The 15,615-nt window shown below is 46.4% G+C and overlaps 1 protein-coding gene across 3 annotated transcripts in view; it reads left to right on the top strand.

Annotated features, from left to right (window-relative positions):
* The window catches only part of LOC123999476 (polypyrimidine tract-binding protein 3-like), a 141,152-nt gene that overhangs the window by 28,981 nt on the left and 96,556 nt on the right, over window positions 1-15,615 (top strand). For 2 of the 3 annotated variants that reach the window (XM_046305317.1, XM_046305315.1), the window contains exon 2: window positions 7,629-7,704. In XM_046305317.1, coding sequence (XP_046161273.1) covers window positions 7,629-7,704 — 76 coding nt within the window. The remainder of the gene's footprint in view (window positions 1-7,628; window positions 7,705-15,615) is intronic. The other variant, XM_046305316.1, reaches the window with a different exon arrangement.

Below are 15,615 nucleotides of genomic sequence, written 5' to 3'. Positions count from 1 at the left end.
CTGTCAGTCAGTCAACCTGCCAGTCAGTCAACCTGCCAGTCAGTCAGTCAATCTGTCAGCCAGTCAGTCAGTCAGTCAGTCAACCTGCCAGTCAGTCAACCTGCCAGTCAGTCAGTCAGTCAGTCAATCTGTCAGCCAGTCAGTCAGTCAGTCAGTCAACCTGCCAGTCAGTCAACCTGCCAGTCAGTCAGTCAGTCAGTCAATCTGTCAGCCAGTCTGTCAGCCAGTCAGTCAACCTGCCAGTCAGTCAACCTGCCAGTCAGTCAGTCAGTCAGTCAATCTGTCAGCCAGTCAGTCAGTCAGTCAATCTGTCAGTCAGTCAACCTGCCAGTCAGTCAACCTGCCAGTCAGTCAGTCAGTCAGTCAGTCAGTCAGTCAGTCAGTCAGTCAATCTGTCAGCCAGCCAGTCAGTCAGTCAATCACAAGGTCCGCATGGTCGTGCAATAGTAGCTTTGCAAATGTTTTCACATCAGTTATCCATGTGTATCAGTTATCCATGTATATTGGTAACAGCTATTGGTAGCAGCTATTGGCCATATTGGTAGTGTATTTGTACCATGGTGTGTATGAATGGTACAGTGAAGGAATGAATCTCTATTGAGCTATTGGTAGCATTTGGTAGGATCAGCTATTGGTAACAGCTATTGGTAACAGCTATTATTTATTGGTACACTATTGGTAGCAGCTGTAGTATTTATATTGCTAGCAGCTATTGGGATCATCATTTTGTGCAGCTATTGGTAGCAGCTATTGGTAACAGCTATTGGTAGCAGCTATTGGTAGCAGCTATTGGTAGCAGCTATTGGTAACAGCTATTGGTAACAGCTATTGGTAGCAGCTATTGGTAACAGCAGCTATTGGTAGCAGCTATTGGTAGCAGCTATTGGTAACAGCTATTGGTAGCAGCTATTGGTAGCAGCTATTGGTAGCAGCTATTGGTAGTTCATGCGCTGCATACTGGGAAGGCCATAAATGAGTCTTTACCCTGTTAACTTGTGTGATCTGTATTAAATCGCACAACAAGAGCCACAAGGTGAGTCACAAATGAATGTTTAAAAAATAAATGTATTAGCGGAACTGATGAAGAAATGTCAGTTTTATTTTTTTTATTTATCCAGGTAAGTTGACTGAGAACAAATTCTCATTTGTAGCAACAACCTGGGGAATAGTTACAGGGGAGAGGAGGAGGATGAATGAGCCAATTGTAAACTGGGGATTATTAGGTGACCGTGACGGTTTGAGGGCCAAATTGGGAATTTAGCCAGGACACCGGGGGTTAACACCCCTACTCGTTCAACAAGTGCCATGGGATATTTAATGACATCAGAGAGTCAGGACACCCGTTTAACGTCCCAGCCAAAAGATGGCACCCTGGGACATTATTTGTTAGAGCAGAGGAAAGAGTGCCTCCTACTGGCCCTCCAACACCACATCCAGCAGCATCTGGTCTCCCATCCAGGGACCAACCAGGATCAACCCTCTGCTCTAACAAATAATGTCCCAGGGTGCCATCTTTTGGCTGGGACGTTAAACGGGAGCAAGCCAACAGTGGCATGCAGGATGATATGCTGCTGGCTACTCACTCAGTGAGTGAGACTAATAGGTTTGAGGTGGATGGCTGATTAAAGACTCTTAGCAGTGATGACGACGGTTCGGGAGATGACACGGTTTTACCTACACTACCGTTCAAAAGCTTAGGGTCACATAGAAATGTCCTTGTTTTTAGAAAGAAAAGCACATTCTTTTTGTTAAAATAACATGAACTTGATCAGAAATACACTGTAGACATTGTTAATGTTGTAAATGACTATTGTAGCTGGAAACGGCAGATTTTTTTATGGAATATCTACATAGGAGTACAGAGGCCCATTATCAGAAACCATCACTCCTGTGTTCCAATGACACATTGTGTTAGCTAATCCAAGTTTATCATTTTAAAAGGCTAATTGATCATTAGAAAACCCTTTCGCAATTATGTTAGCACAGCTGTAAACTGTTGTCCTGATTAAAGAAGCAATACAACTGGCCTTCTTTAGACTAGTTGAGTATCTGGAGCATCAGCATTTGTGGTTTTGATTACAGGCTCAAAATGGCCAGAAACAAAGAACTTTCTTCTGAAACTAGTCAGTCTATTCTTGTTCTGAGAAATGAAGGCTATTCCATGCGAGAAACAGCCTCCCAGTGTGTGGACAGCCTCCCAGTGTGTGGACAGCCTCCCAGTGTGTGGACAGCCTCCCAGTGTGTGGACAGCCTCCCAGTGTGTGGACAGCCTCCCAGTGTGTGGACAGCCTCCCAGTGTGTGGACAGCCTCCCAGTGTGTGGACAGCCTCCCAGTGTGTAGACAGCCTCCCAGTGTGTAGACAGCCTCCCAGTGTGTGGACAGCCTCCCAGTGTGTGGACAGCCTCCCAGTGTGTGGACAGCCTCCCAGTGTGTAGACATCCTCCCAGTGTGTAGACAGCCTCCCAGTGTGTAGACAGCCTCCCAGTGTGTAGACAGCCTCCCAGTGTGTGGACAGCCTCCCAGTGTGTAGACAGCCTCCCAGTGTGTGGACAGCCTCCCAGTGTGTGGACAGCCTCCCAGTGTGTGGACAGCCTCCCAGTGTGTGGACGGCCTCCCAGTGTGTGGACAGCCTCCCAGTGTGTAAACAGCCTCCCAGTGTGTAAACAGCCTCCCAGTGTGTGGACAGCCTCCCAGTGTGTAAACAGCCTCCCAGTGTGTGGACAGCCTCCCAGTGTGTGGACAGCCTCCCAGTGTGTGGACAGCCTCCCAGTGTGTAAACAGCCTCCCAGTGTGTGGACAGCCTCCCAGTGTGTGGACAGCCTCCCAGTGTGTGGACAGCCTCCCAGTGTGTGTGCATCCTCCCAGTGCTGAAATGTCAGTGTGTAGACAGTTTATTTTATTTTTCCCATTGTTTTACAGTTTATTTTCCCAGTTTGGACATTCCCATATTGGACAGCCTCCCAGTGGCTCCCAGTGTGTGGACAGCCTCCCAGTGTGTGGACAGCCTCCCAGTGGTGGACAGCCTCCCAGTGTGTGGACAGCCTCCCAGTGTGTAAACAGCCTCCCAGTGTGTGGACAGCCTCCCAGTGTGTGGACAGCCTCCCAGTGTGGCAAACAGCCTCCCAGTGTGACAGCCTCAGTGTTAAACAGCCTCCCATGTGTGGACAGCCTCCCAGTGTGTGGACAGCCTCCCAGTGTGTAGACAGCCTCCCAAGACACAAAAAACATCTTTCACAGCACAACTGTAGGACAGCCTCCCATTTAAATCCCAAATTACCAAAAGCACATGTAACTGGTTTGAAATGGGACAGCCTCCCAGTGTAGTGTTGTCTCTCACTCAGCAGCTGAAATGTCAATCTTAGTAGGAAAAGCTCTGAGACTTTTTGTTTATTTTCTTTGCATATTCATATTCTGCCGGTGGCTATTTGAATATCATCAAAGGGAGTAGATAGGCCCAGTGGCAGCCGCTGTGTTGACTAGTGAACAGAGCGAGGACTGAAGGGCAGAAGGAAAGTGATGTCAGATTAAACTGCCTCAAATAAACCTCTAAAACCCGTTAAATACAACTCAGCAAGACACACAAAACATCTTTCAACACAACTTAGCGAAACACATTTAAATACAAAATTACCAAAACACATGTAACTGGTTTGAAATGGCTCATATGTATATACTGTACTCGATACCATCTACTGTATGCTGCTCTGTACCATCACTCATTCATATATCCTTATGTACATGTTCCTCATGTGTTTTTGGAATTGTTAGTTAGATTACATTACTGGTCCTAGAAGCACAAGCATTTCGCTACACTCGCATTAACATCTGCTAACCATGTGTATGTGACAAATAACATTTGATTTGATTTGATTTTAGTTAGTGTTGTTCGCTAATAGAGTTTCAATCTGTGACGTTACAAGCTCTGAGACTTTGAAGTAGTTGTTTTCTTTGCTCTGCAAGGACCGTGGCTTTTGTTGAGTGATATTTAACGATGCCGGAGGCAGTTGTTGATGTGTTCAGAGGGTCCCTGGTTCGAGCCCAGATAGGGGCGAGGAGGCAGTTGTTAATGTGTTCAGAGGGTCCCTGGTTCGAGCCCAGATAGGGGCGAGGAGGCAGTTGTTGATGTGTTCAGAGGGTCCCTGGTTCGAGCCCAGATAGGGGCGAGGAGGCAGTTGTTGATGTGTTCAGAGGGTCCCTGGTTCGAGCCCAGATAGGGGCGAGGAGGCAGTTGTTGATGTGTTCAGAGGGTCCCTGGTTCGAGCCCAGATAGGGGCGAGGAGGCAGTTGTTGATGTGTTCAGAGGGTCCCTGGTTCGAGCCCAGATAGGGGCGAGGAGGCAGTTGTTAATGTGCTGCTAGGTGACCTAAACTGGAACATGCTTAACACCCCAGCCATCCTACAATCTAAGCTTGATGCCCTCAATCTCACACAAATTATCAATGAAACTACCAGATACCACCCCAAAGCTGTAAACACGGGCACCCTCATAGATATCATCCTAACCAACTTGCCCTCTAAATACACCTCTGCTGTCTTCAACCAAGATCTCAGCGATCACTGCCTCATTGCCTGCATCCGTAATGGGTCAGAGGTCAAACAACCTCCACTCATCACTGTCAAACGCTCCCTGAAACACTTCAGCGAGCAGGCCTTTCTAATAGACCTGGACAGGGTATCCTGGAAGGATATTGATCTCATCCCGTCAGTAGAGGATTCCTGGTTATTTAAAAAAAAATGCCTTCCTCACCATCTTAAATAAACATGCCCCATTCAAGAAATTTAAAGCCAGGAACAGATATAGCCCTTGGTTCTCTCCAGAACTGACTGCCCTTAACAAACACATAAACATCCTATGGCGTTCGACATTCAGAGACTTGTCCCGAAGCCATTCGTGCATTGTCTTGGCTGTGTTTTTAGGGTCATTGTATTGTTGGAAGTTGAACCTTCACCCCAGTCTGAGGTCCTGAGCGCTCTGGAGCAGGTTTTCATCAAGGATCTCTGTACTTTGTTCCGTTCATCTTTCCCTCGATCCTGACTAGTCTCCCAGTACCTGAAACTGAAAAACGTCCCCACAGCATGATGCTGCCAACACCATGTTTCACCGTAGGGATGGTGCCAGGTTTCCTCCAGACGTGACGCTTGGCATTCAGGCCAAAGAGTTCAATCTTGGTTTCATCAGACCAGAGAATCTTGTTTCTCATGGTCTGAGATTCTTTAATTGCCTTTTGGCAAACTCCAAGTGGGCTGTCATGTGCCTATTACTTAAGAGTGGCTTCCGTCTGGCAACTCTAGCATAAAGGCCTGATTGGTGGAGTGCTGCAGAGATGGTTGTCCTTCTGGAAGGTTCTCCCATCTTCACAGAGGAACTCTGGAGCTCTGTCAAAGTGACCATCGAGTTCTTGGTCACCTCCCTGACCAAGGCCCTTCTCCCCCAATTGCTCAGTTTAGCCGGGCGATACTATTAGTTCATCAGTCTCTATACTATTAGTCCATCAGTCTCTAGTCCATCAGTCTCTATACTATTAGTCCATCAGTCTCTAGTCCATCAGTCTCTATACTATTAGTCCATCAGTCTCTAGTCCATCAGTCTCTAGTCCATCAGTCTCTATACTATTAGTCCATCAGTCTCTAGTCCATCAGTCTCTATACTATTAGTCCATTAGTCTCTAGTCCATTAGTCTCTAGTCCATTAGTCTCTAGTCCATCAGTCTCTAGTCCATCAGTCTCTATACTATTAGTCCATCAGTCTCTAGTCCATCAGTCTCTATACTATTAGTCCATTAGTCTCTAGTCCATCAGTCTCTAGTCCATCAGTCTCTATACTATTAGTTCATCAGTCTCTATACTATTAGTTCATCAGTCTCTATACTATTAGTCCATCAGTCTCTAGTCCATCAGTCTCTATACTATTAGTCCATCAGTCTCTAGTCCATTAGTCTCTATACTATTAGTCCATCAGTCTCTAGTCCATCAGTCTCTATACTATTAGTCCATCAGTCTCTAGTCCATTAGTCTCTATACTATTAGTCCATCAGTCTCTAGTCCATCAGTCTCTAGACTATTAGTCCATCAGTCTCTAGTCCATTAGTCTCTAGTCCATCAGTCTCTAGTTCATCAGTCTCTATACTATTAGTCCATCAGTCTCTAGTCCATTAGTCTCTAGTCCATTAGTCTCTAGTCCATCAGTCTCTAGTCCATCAGTCTCTATACTATTAGTCCATCAGTCTCTAGTCCATCAGTCTCTATACTATTAGTTCATCAGTCTCTAGTCCATTAGTCTCTAGTCCATTAGTCTCTAGTCCATTAGTCTCTAGTCCATCAGTCTCTAGTCCATCAGTCTCTATACTATTAGTCCATCAGTCTCTAGTCCATCAGTCTCTATACTATTAGTCCATCAGTCTCTATACTATTAGTCCATCAGTCTCTATACTATTAGTCCATCAGTCTCTAGTCCATCAGTCTCTATACTATTAGTCTATCAGTCTCTAGTCCATCAGTCTCTAGTCCATCAGTCTCTATACTATTAGTCCATCAGTCTCTATACTATTAGTCCATCAGTCTCTAGTCCATCAGTCTCTATACTATTAGTCTATCAGTCTCTAGTCCATCAGTCTCTAGTCCATCAGTCTCTATACTATTAGTCCATCAGTCTCTAGTCCATCAGTCTCTATACTATTAGTCCATCAGTCTCTAGTCCATCAGTCTCTATACTATTAGTCCATCAGTCTCTAGTCCATCAGTCTCTATACTATTAGTCCATCAGTCTCTAGTCCATCAGTCTCTATATTATTAGTCCATCAGTCTCTAGTCCATCAGTTTCTATACTATTAGTTTGTCAGTCTCTATACTAGTAGTCTGCCCGTCCATACTAGTCTCTATATTATTAGTCCATCAGTCTCTAGTCCATCAGTTTCTATACTATTAGTTTGTCAGTCTCTATACTAGTAGTCTGCCCGTCTCTATACTATTAGTCTCTACACGATTAGTCTGTCAGTCTCTAGTCCATCAGTCTCTATACTATTAGTTTCTATACTATTAGTCTGTCAGTCTCTATACTATTAGTTTCTATACTATTAGTCTGTCAGTCTCTATACTATTAGTTTCTATACTATTAGTCTGTCAGTCTCTATACTATTAGTTTCTATACTATTAGTCTGTCAGTCTCTATACTACTAGTTTCTATACTATTAGTCTGTCAGTCTCTATACTACTAGTTTCTATACTATTAGTCTGTCAGTCTCTATACTATTAGTCTCTATTCTATTAGTCCATCAATCTCTATACTACTAGTCTGTCAGTCTCTATACTATTCGTTTCTATACTATTAGTCTGTCAGTCTCTATACTAGTTTCTATACTATTAGTGTCAGTCTCTATACTATTTGTTTCTATACTATTAGTCTGTCAGTCTCTATACTAGTTTCTATACTATTAGTGTCAGTCTCTATACTATTAGTTTCTATACTATTAGTCTGTCAGTCTCTATACTATTTGTTTCTATACTATTAATCTGTCAGTCTCTATACTATTTGTTTCTATACTATTAGTCTGTCAGTCTCTATACTATTAGTCCATCAATCTGTCAGCAGGGAGTAACAGTAACCTAACGTCTCTGTCTTGTCTGTCAGCAGGGATCTGAGAAGCCTCTTTCTTCTGCTGTCCTCTACGGCCATACTACCATGAGCACTTCTACTCCATCCACAGGTATGTCTTTATGCTAAGGAATACACACACACACACACACACACACACACACACACACACACACACACACACACACACACACACACACACACACACACACACACACACACACACACACACACACACACACACACACACACACACACACACACACACACACACACTCTCTGTCCTATAGGACTCTCTGTCAGACCTCTAGGACTCTCTGTCCTATAGGACTCTCTCTGTCAGACCTCTAGGACTCTCTCTCAGACCTCTAGGACTCTCTCTGTTAGACCTCTAGGACTCTCTCTGTCAGACCTCTAGGACTCTCTCTGTCAGACCTCTAGGACTCTCTCTGTTAGACCTCTAGGACTCTCTCTGTCAGACCTCTAGGACTCTCTGTCAGACCTCTAGGACTCTCTCTGTCAGACCTCTAGGACTCTCTCTGTTAGACCTCTAGGACTCTCTCTGTCAGACCTCTAGGACTCTCTCTGTCAGACCTCTAGGACTCTCTCTGTCCTCTAGGACTCTCTCTGTCAGACCTCTAGGACTCTCTCTGTCCTCTAGGACTCTCTCTGTCAGACCTCTAGGACTCTCTCTGTCAGACCTCTAGGACTCTCTCTGTCCTCTAGGACTCTCTCTGTTAGACCTCTAGGACTCTCTCTGTCAGACCTCTAGGACTCTCTCTGTCCTCTAGGACTCTCTCTGTTAGACCTCTAGGACTCTCTCTGTCAGACCTCTAGGACTCTCTCTGTCCTCTAGGACTCTCTCTGTTAGACCTCTAGGACTCTCTCTGTCAGACCTCTAGGACTCTCTCTGTCAGACCTCTAGGACTCTCTCTGTCAGACCTCTAGGACTCTCTCTGTTAGACCTCTAGGACTCTCTCTGTCAGACCTCTAGGACTCTCTCTGTCAGACCTCTAGGACTCTCTCTGTCAGACCTCTAGGACTCTCTCTGTTAGACCTCTAGGACTCTCTCTGTCAGACCTCTAGGACTCTCTCTGTCAGACCTCTAGGACTCTCTCTGTCCTCTAGGACTCTCTCTGTCAGACCTCTAGGACTCTTTGCTGTCCTCTGAGACTCTTTCTGTCAGACCTCTGAGGACTCTCTCTGTCAGACCTCTAGGACTCTCTCTGTCCTCTAGACTGTTTGCTGTTAGAGTCTAGGACTCTCTCTGTCAGACCTCTAGGACTCTTTCTGTCCTCTTAGGACTCTCTCTGTTTGACCATTTGCAGGACTCTCTCTGTCAGACCTTAGGACTCTCTCTGTCCTCTAGGACTCTCTCTGTTAGACCTCTAGGACTCTCTCTGTCAGACCTCTAGGACTCTCTCTGTCAGACCTCTAGGACTCTCTCTGTCAGACCTCTAGGACTCTCTCTGTTAGACCTCTAGGACTCTCTCTGTTAGACCTCTAGGACTCTCTCTGTCAGACCTCTAGGACTCTCTCTGTCAGACCTCTAGGACTCTCTCTGTCAGACCTCTAGGACTCTCTCTGTCAGACCTCTAGGACTCTCTCTGTCAGACCTCTAGGACTCTCTCTGTTAGACCTCTAGGACTCTCTCTGTCAGACCTCTAGGACTCTCTCTGTCAGACCTCTAGGACTCTCTTCTGTCAGACCTCTAGGACTCTGACTCTGTCCTCTAGGACTCTGACTCTGTCAGACCTCTAGGACTCTCTGAATGTCAGACCTCTGACTCTGTCTGTCAGACCTCTGACTGACTCATCAGTCTGTCAGACCTCTAGGACTCTGGTCTGTCAGACCTCTTAGGACTGTCTCTGTCAGACCTGACTAGGACTCTATCTCTGTCCTCTAGGACTCTGACTCTGTCAGACCTGACTAGGACTCTCTCTGTCAGACCTCTAGGACTCTCTCTGTCAGACCTCTAGGACTCTCTCTGTCAGACCTCTAGGACTCTCTCTGTCAGACCTCTAGGACTTCTGACTGTTTGCTGTGTGAGTTGAGACTGTTTGCTGTGTGAGTTGAGACTGTTTGCTGTGTGAGTTGAGACTGTTTGCTGTGTGAGTTAGTGAGTTGAGACTGTTTGCTGTGTGAGTTGAGACTGTTTGCTGTGTGAGTTGAGACTGTTTGCTGTGTGAGTTAGTGAGTTCAGACTGTTTGCTGTGTGAGTTAGTGAGTTCAGACTGTTTGCTGTGTGAGTTAGTGAGTTCAGACTGTTTGCTGTGTGAGTTAGTGAGTTCAGACTGTTTGCTGTGTGAGTTAGTGAGTTCAGACTGTTTGCTGTGTGAGTTGAGACTGTTTGCTTATCATTTGCATGGTGGCACTGTTGACCAGTCTATACACAGACAGGTTAGGAGCCAGTCTATATACAGACAGGTTAGGAGCCAGTCTATACACAGACAGGTTAGGAGCCAGTCTATACTTACAGACAGGTTAGGAGCCAGTCTATACACAGACAGGTTAGGAGCTAGTCTATACACAGACAGGTTAGGAGCTAGTCTATACACAGACAGGTTAGGAGCCAGTCTATACACAGACAGGTTAGGAGCCAGTCTATATACAGATGTATATCATTCTGGCCCTGACTGACAGACTGGTTGAGGAGCCAGTCCCCTGACTGACTGACCTGACTGATTATAAATCAGTCTGGTCCCCTGACTGACTGACTGAATATTAGTCTGGCCGACTGAATGACTAAATATCAGTCTGGTCCCCTGATTGACTGACTGACTGACTGTATATCATTCTGATCCCCTGACTGACTGACTGACTGACTGACTGACTGACTGACTGACTGACTGAATATCAGTCTGGTCCCCTGACTGACTGTATATCATTTTGGACCCCTGACTGACTGAACATCAGTCTGGTTTCCTGACTGACTGACTGTATATGAGTCTGGTCCCCTGACTGACTGACTTACTGACTGTATATGAGTCTGGTCCCCTGACTGACTGACTGACTGACTGAATATCAGTCTGGTCCCCTGACTGACTGACTGACTGACTGACTGACTGACTGACTGACTGACTGACTGTATATGAGTCTGGTCCCCTGACTGACTGACTGACTGACTGACTGACTGACTGACTGACTGACTGACTGACTGACTGAATATCAGTCTGGTCCCCTGACTGACTGACTGACTGAATATCAGTCTGGTTTCCTGACTGACTGTATATCATTCTGGTCCCCTGACTGACTGACTGACTGACTGAATATCAGTCTGGTCCCCTGACTGACTGACTGACTGACTGACTGACTGACTGACTGATATCATTCTGGACCCCTGACTGACTGAATATCAGTCTGGTTTCCTGACTGACTGTATATCATTCTGGTCCCCTGACTGACTGTATATGAGTCTGGTCCCCTGACTGACTGTATATCATTTTGGACCCCTGACTGACTGACTGACTGTATATCATTCTGGTCCCCTGACTGACTGACTTACTGACTGTATATTAGGCTGGTCCCCTGACTGACTGACTGGCTGGCTGACTGTATATGAGTCTGGTCCCCTGACTGACTGACTGACTGTATATGAGGCTGGTCCCCTGACTGACTGACTGGCTGACTGACTGTATATGAGTCTGGTCTCCTGACTGACTTACTGACTGACTGACTGACTGACTGACTGTATGAGTCTGGTCCCCTGACTGACTTACTGACTGACTGTATATCATTCTGGTCCCCTGACTGACTGACTGACTGACTGTATGAGTCTGGTCCCCTGACTGACTGACTGACTGACTGACTGACTGACTGACTGACTGACTGACTGTATATCATTCTGGTCCCCTGACTGACTTACTGACTGACTGTATATCATTCTGGTCCCCTGACTGACTGACTGACTGACTGACTGACTGACTGACTGACTGGCTGACTGACTGTATATGAGGCTGGTCCCCTGACTGACTGACTGGCTGACTGACTGTATATGAGTCTGGTCTCCTGACTGACTTACTGACTTACTGACTGACTGACTGACTGTATGAGTCTGGTCCCCTGACTGACTTACTGACTGACTGTATATCATTCTGGTCCCCTGACTGACTGACTGTCTGACTGTATGAGTCTGGTCCCCTGACTGACTGACTGGCTGACTGACTGTATATGAGTCTGGTCTCCTGACTGACTTACTGACTGACTGACTGACTGTATGAGTCTGGTCCCCTGACTGACTTACTGACTGACTGTATATCATTCTGGTCCCCTGACTGACTGACTGACTGACTGACTGTATGAGTCTGGTCCCTGACTGACTGACTGACTGACTGACTGACTGACTGTATGAGTCTGGTCCCCTGACTGACTTACTGACTGACTGTATATCATTCTGGTCCCCTGACTGACTGACTGACTGACTGACTGACTGACTGACTGACTGACTGACTGGCTGACTGACTTTATATGAGGCTGGTCCCCTGACTGACTGACTGGCTGACTGACTGTATATGAGTCTGGTCTCCTGACTGACTTACTGACTTACTGACTGACTGACTGACTGACTGTATGAGTCTGGTCCCCTGACTGACTTACTGACTGACTGTATATCATTCTGGTCCCCTGACTGACTGACTGTCTGACTGTATGAGTCTGGTCCCCTGACTGACTGACTGACTGACTGACTGACTGACTGACTGACTGACTGACTGACTGTATGAGTCTGGTCCCCTGACTGACTTACTGACTGACTGTATATCATTCTGGTCCCCTGACTGACTGACTGACTGACTGACTGACTGACTGACTGACTGACTGACTGACTGACTGACTGACTGACTGACTGACTGACTGACTGACTGACTGACTGACTGTATATGAGTCTGGTCCCCTGACTGACTGACTGGCTGACTGGCTGACTTACTATATGAGTCTGGTCCCCTGACTGACTGACTGACTATATGAGTCTGGTCCCCTGACTGACTGACTGACTGACTGGCTGACTGGCTGACTGACTATATGAGTCTGGTCCCCTGACTGACTGGCTGACTGACTGACTGACTGACTGACTGGCTGACTGGCTGACTGACTGGCTGACTGACTGACTGACTGGCTGACTGGCTGACTGACTGACTGACTGACTGGCTGACTGACTGACTGTATGAGTCTGGTCCCCTGACTGACTGACTGACTGACTGACTGACTGACTGACTGTATGAGTCTGGTCCCCTGACTGACTTACTGACTGACTGTATATCATTCTGGTCCCCTGACTGACTGACTGACTGACTGACTGACTGACTGACTGAACTGACTGACTGACTGACTGACTGACTGACTGACTGTATATGAGTCTGGTCCCCTGACTGACTGACTGACTGACTGGCTGACTTACTATATGAGTCTGGTCCCCTGACTGACTGACTGACTGACTATATGAGTCTGGTCCCCTGACTGACTGACTGACTGACTGACTGACTGACTGACTGGCTGGCTGACTGACTGTATATGAGTCTGGTCCCCTGACTGACTGACTGGCTGACTGGCTGACTGACTGGCTGACTGACTGACTGACTGGCTGGCTGACTGACTGTATATGAGTCTGGTCCCCTGACTGACTGACTGACTGACTGGCTGACTTACTATATGAGTCTGGTCCCCTGACTGACTGACTGACTATATGAGTCTGGTCCCCTGACTGACTGACTGACTGACTGACTGACTGACTGACTGGCTGACTGGCTGGCTGGCTGACTGGCTGACTGACTGACTGGCTGACTGACTGGCTGGCTGGCTGACTGACTGACTGGCTGGCTGACTGGCTGACTGACTGACTGACTGACTATATGAGTCTGGTCCCCTGACTGACTGACTGACTGGCTGACTGACTGACTGACTGACTGACTGGCTGACTGACTGACTGACTGACTGGCTGACTGGCTGACTGACTGACTGACTGACTGACTGACTGACTGACTGACTGACTGACTGTATTTCATTCAATGTAATTGGAGAATCCAGTGTGTTCTGGTCTTTAATAGTTGATTCTAAGAGTTGTATTTGATCATGTATATGTTTTTGCTGTTTGTTCTGTGTTGTAGAGCCAAAAAGATTAGAGAAGTGGTTTATACACACATCTCCATTTTGGATAGATAATTATTCGTGTTGTTGTTTGTTTAGTGTTTTCCAATTTTCCCAGAAGTGGTTAGAGTCTGTGGATTCTTCAACTACATTGAGCTGATTTCTGACGTGCTGTTCCTTCTTTTTCCGTAGTGTATTTCTGTATTGTTTTAGTGATTCACCATAGTGAAGGTTTAGACTCAGGTTTTCTGGGTCTCTATGTTTTTGGTTGAACAGGTTTCTCAATTTCTTTCTTACAGACCGGACACGTCGTGTGCGCGATCGTCGCAAAATAAATGTAGAAATCCATGTTATTCAATTATTGCCCACACACTGCTCTGCGTTGCCAAGGGCTACAATAGAACTCCTTTCTATTTCTGACACAGATCGCGCTGCAAGTCCTGCCTCTCCCATCTCCTCATTGGTTTATAGAAGCAGGTACCCAAAGTGGGTAAAGACGAACTGTTATGCCGGTAGTTGTGGTAATACAATGAAAGTTTAGATGCAATCACCATATAAGTTAAACGATGAAAAAGCCTGGAAGGAGGAGAGTTGACTAGAAACGATTCGGTTGGCCGTTTTATGTGTGGATTAATTGTCGGAGTCGAGGACCTTGTGCATTTCAGGTAAAATAACAACTCAATGTTTATATCCCAGGACAAATTAGCTAGCAACAGCAAGCTAGCTAAACAGGACAAATTAACGTTAGCTAGGTAAGTGCACGCTAACTAGCTAAATTGCCATAAATGTTTAATGCTTTTCGACCTGTCCCCTCAGAGTTTGTTTTGACATTTTAACCTGCGTGTCGTGATCGCATTTGGCGTGGGGTGGGGACAAAATAAATGTATGCACATTGGCGCACGCAGCCGGTTTGGGTTCCGGGTTTTGCGTTGCATTGTTGTTCATTTTCTTCGGTTTTCTATTTGAGATTTTTAGATTTGACGGGGAAGCTGAGAGGTCAAATATACTGTTTAGGTTTACTACTGCCAAGTTTACACCTTCACTATTTTACAGTGGAACGTTTTGTCCAGGAAGTTGTTTGGGTAGATTTCCACTCTACTTTCCTAACATCTACAGCATTTCTTAATATCATTCAGCTCCTTCGGCTTTGATGACTCATGATTGAGTATTGCTCTGTTTAAGTAGACTGTGATTTTGCTGTGGTCTGATAGAGGTGTCAGTGGGCTGACTGTGGTCTGATAGGGGTGTCCGTGGGCTGACTGTGATCTGATAGAGGTGTCCGTGGGCTGACTGTGGTCTGATAGAGGTGTCCGTGGGCTGACTGTGGTCTGATAGGGGTGTCCGTGGGCTGACTGTGGTCTGATAGAGGTGTCCGTGGGCTGACTGTGATCTGATAGAGGTGTCAGTGGGCTGACTGTGGTCTGATAGGGGTGTCAGTGGGCTGACTGTGAACGCTCTGAGAGACTCTGGGTTGAGGTCAGTGATAAAGTAGTCTACAGTACTACAGCCAAGAGATGAGCTATAGGTGTACCTACCATAGGAGTCCCCTGAAAGCCTACCATTAACTATGTACAGACCCAGCGTGTGACAGAGCTATAGGTGTACCTACCATAGGAGTCCCCTCGAAGCCTACCATTGACTATGTACAGACCCAGCGTGTGACAGAGCTATAGGTGGACCTACCATAGGAACCCTACCATTGACTACGTACATACCCAGCGTGCGACAGAGCTGTTGGAGTTGTGACCTGTTTTTGTTGGTTATGTTGTCGTAGTTGTGCCTAGGGGGGCATATGGGGGAGGGAATGCTGTCACCTGCAGGCAGGTGTTTGTCCCCCTGTTTGCATAATTGTATAAGTGTGCCCTTGGGTGTCAGGATCTTGTCCGGTTCTGGCATTTAGGTCGCCACAGACTAGTACATGTCCCTGGGCCTGGAAATGATT

Source organism: Oncorhynchus gorbuscha, linkage group LG16 (assembly GCF_021184085.1).
Source record: "Oncorhynchus gorbuscha isolate QuinsamMale2020 ecotype Even-year linkage group LG16, OgorEven_v1.0, whole genome shotgun sequence".
Taxonomy (NCBI): Eukaryota; Metazoa; Chordata; class Actinopteri; order Salmoniformes; family Salmonidae; genus Oncorhynchus; species Oncorhynchus gorbuscha.
The sequence above is the reverse complement of the archived record's forward strand: the minus strand, read 5'-3'. Positions and strand labels throughout refer to the sequence as shown.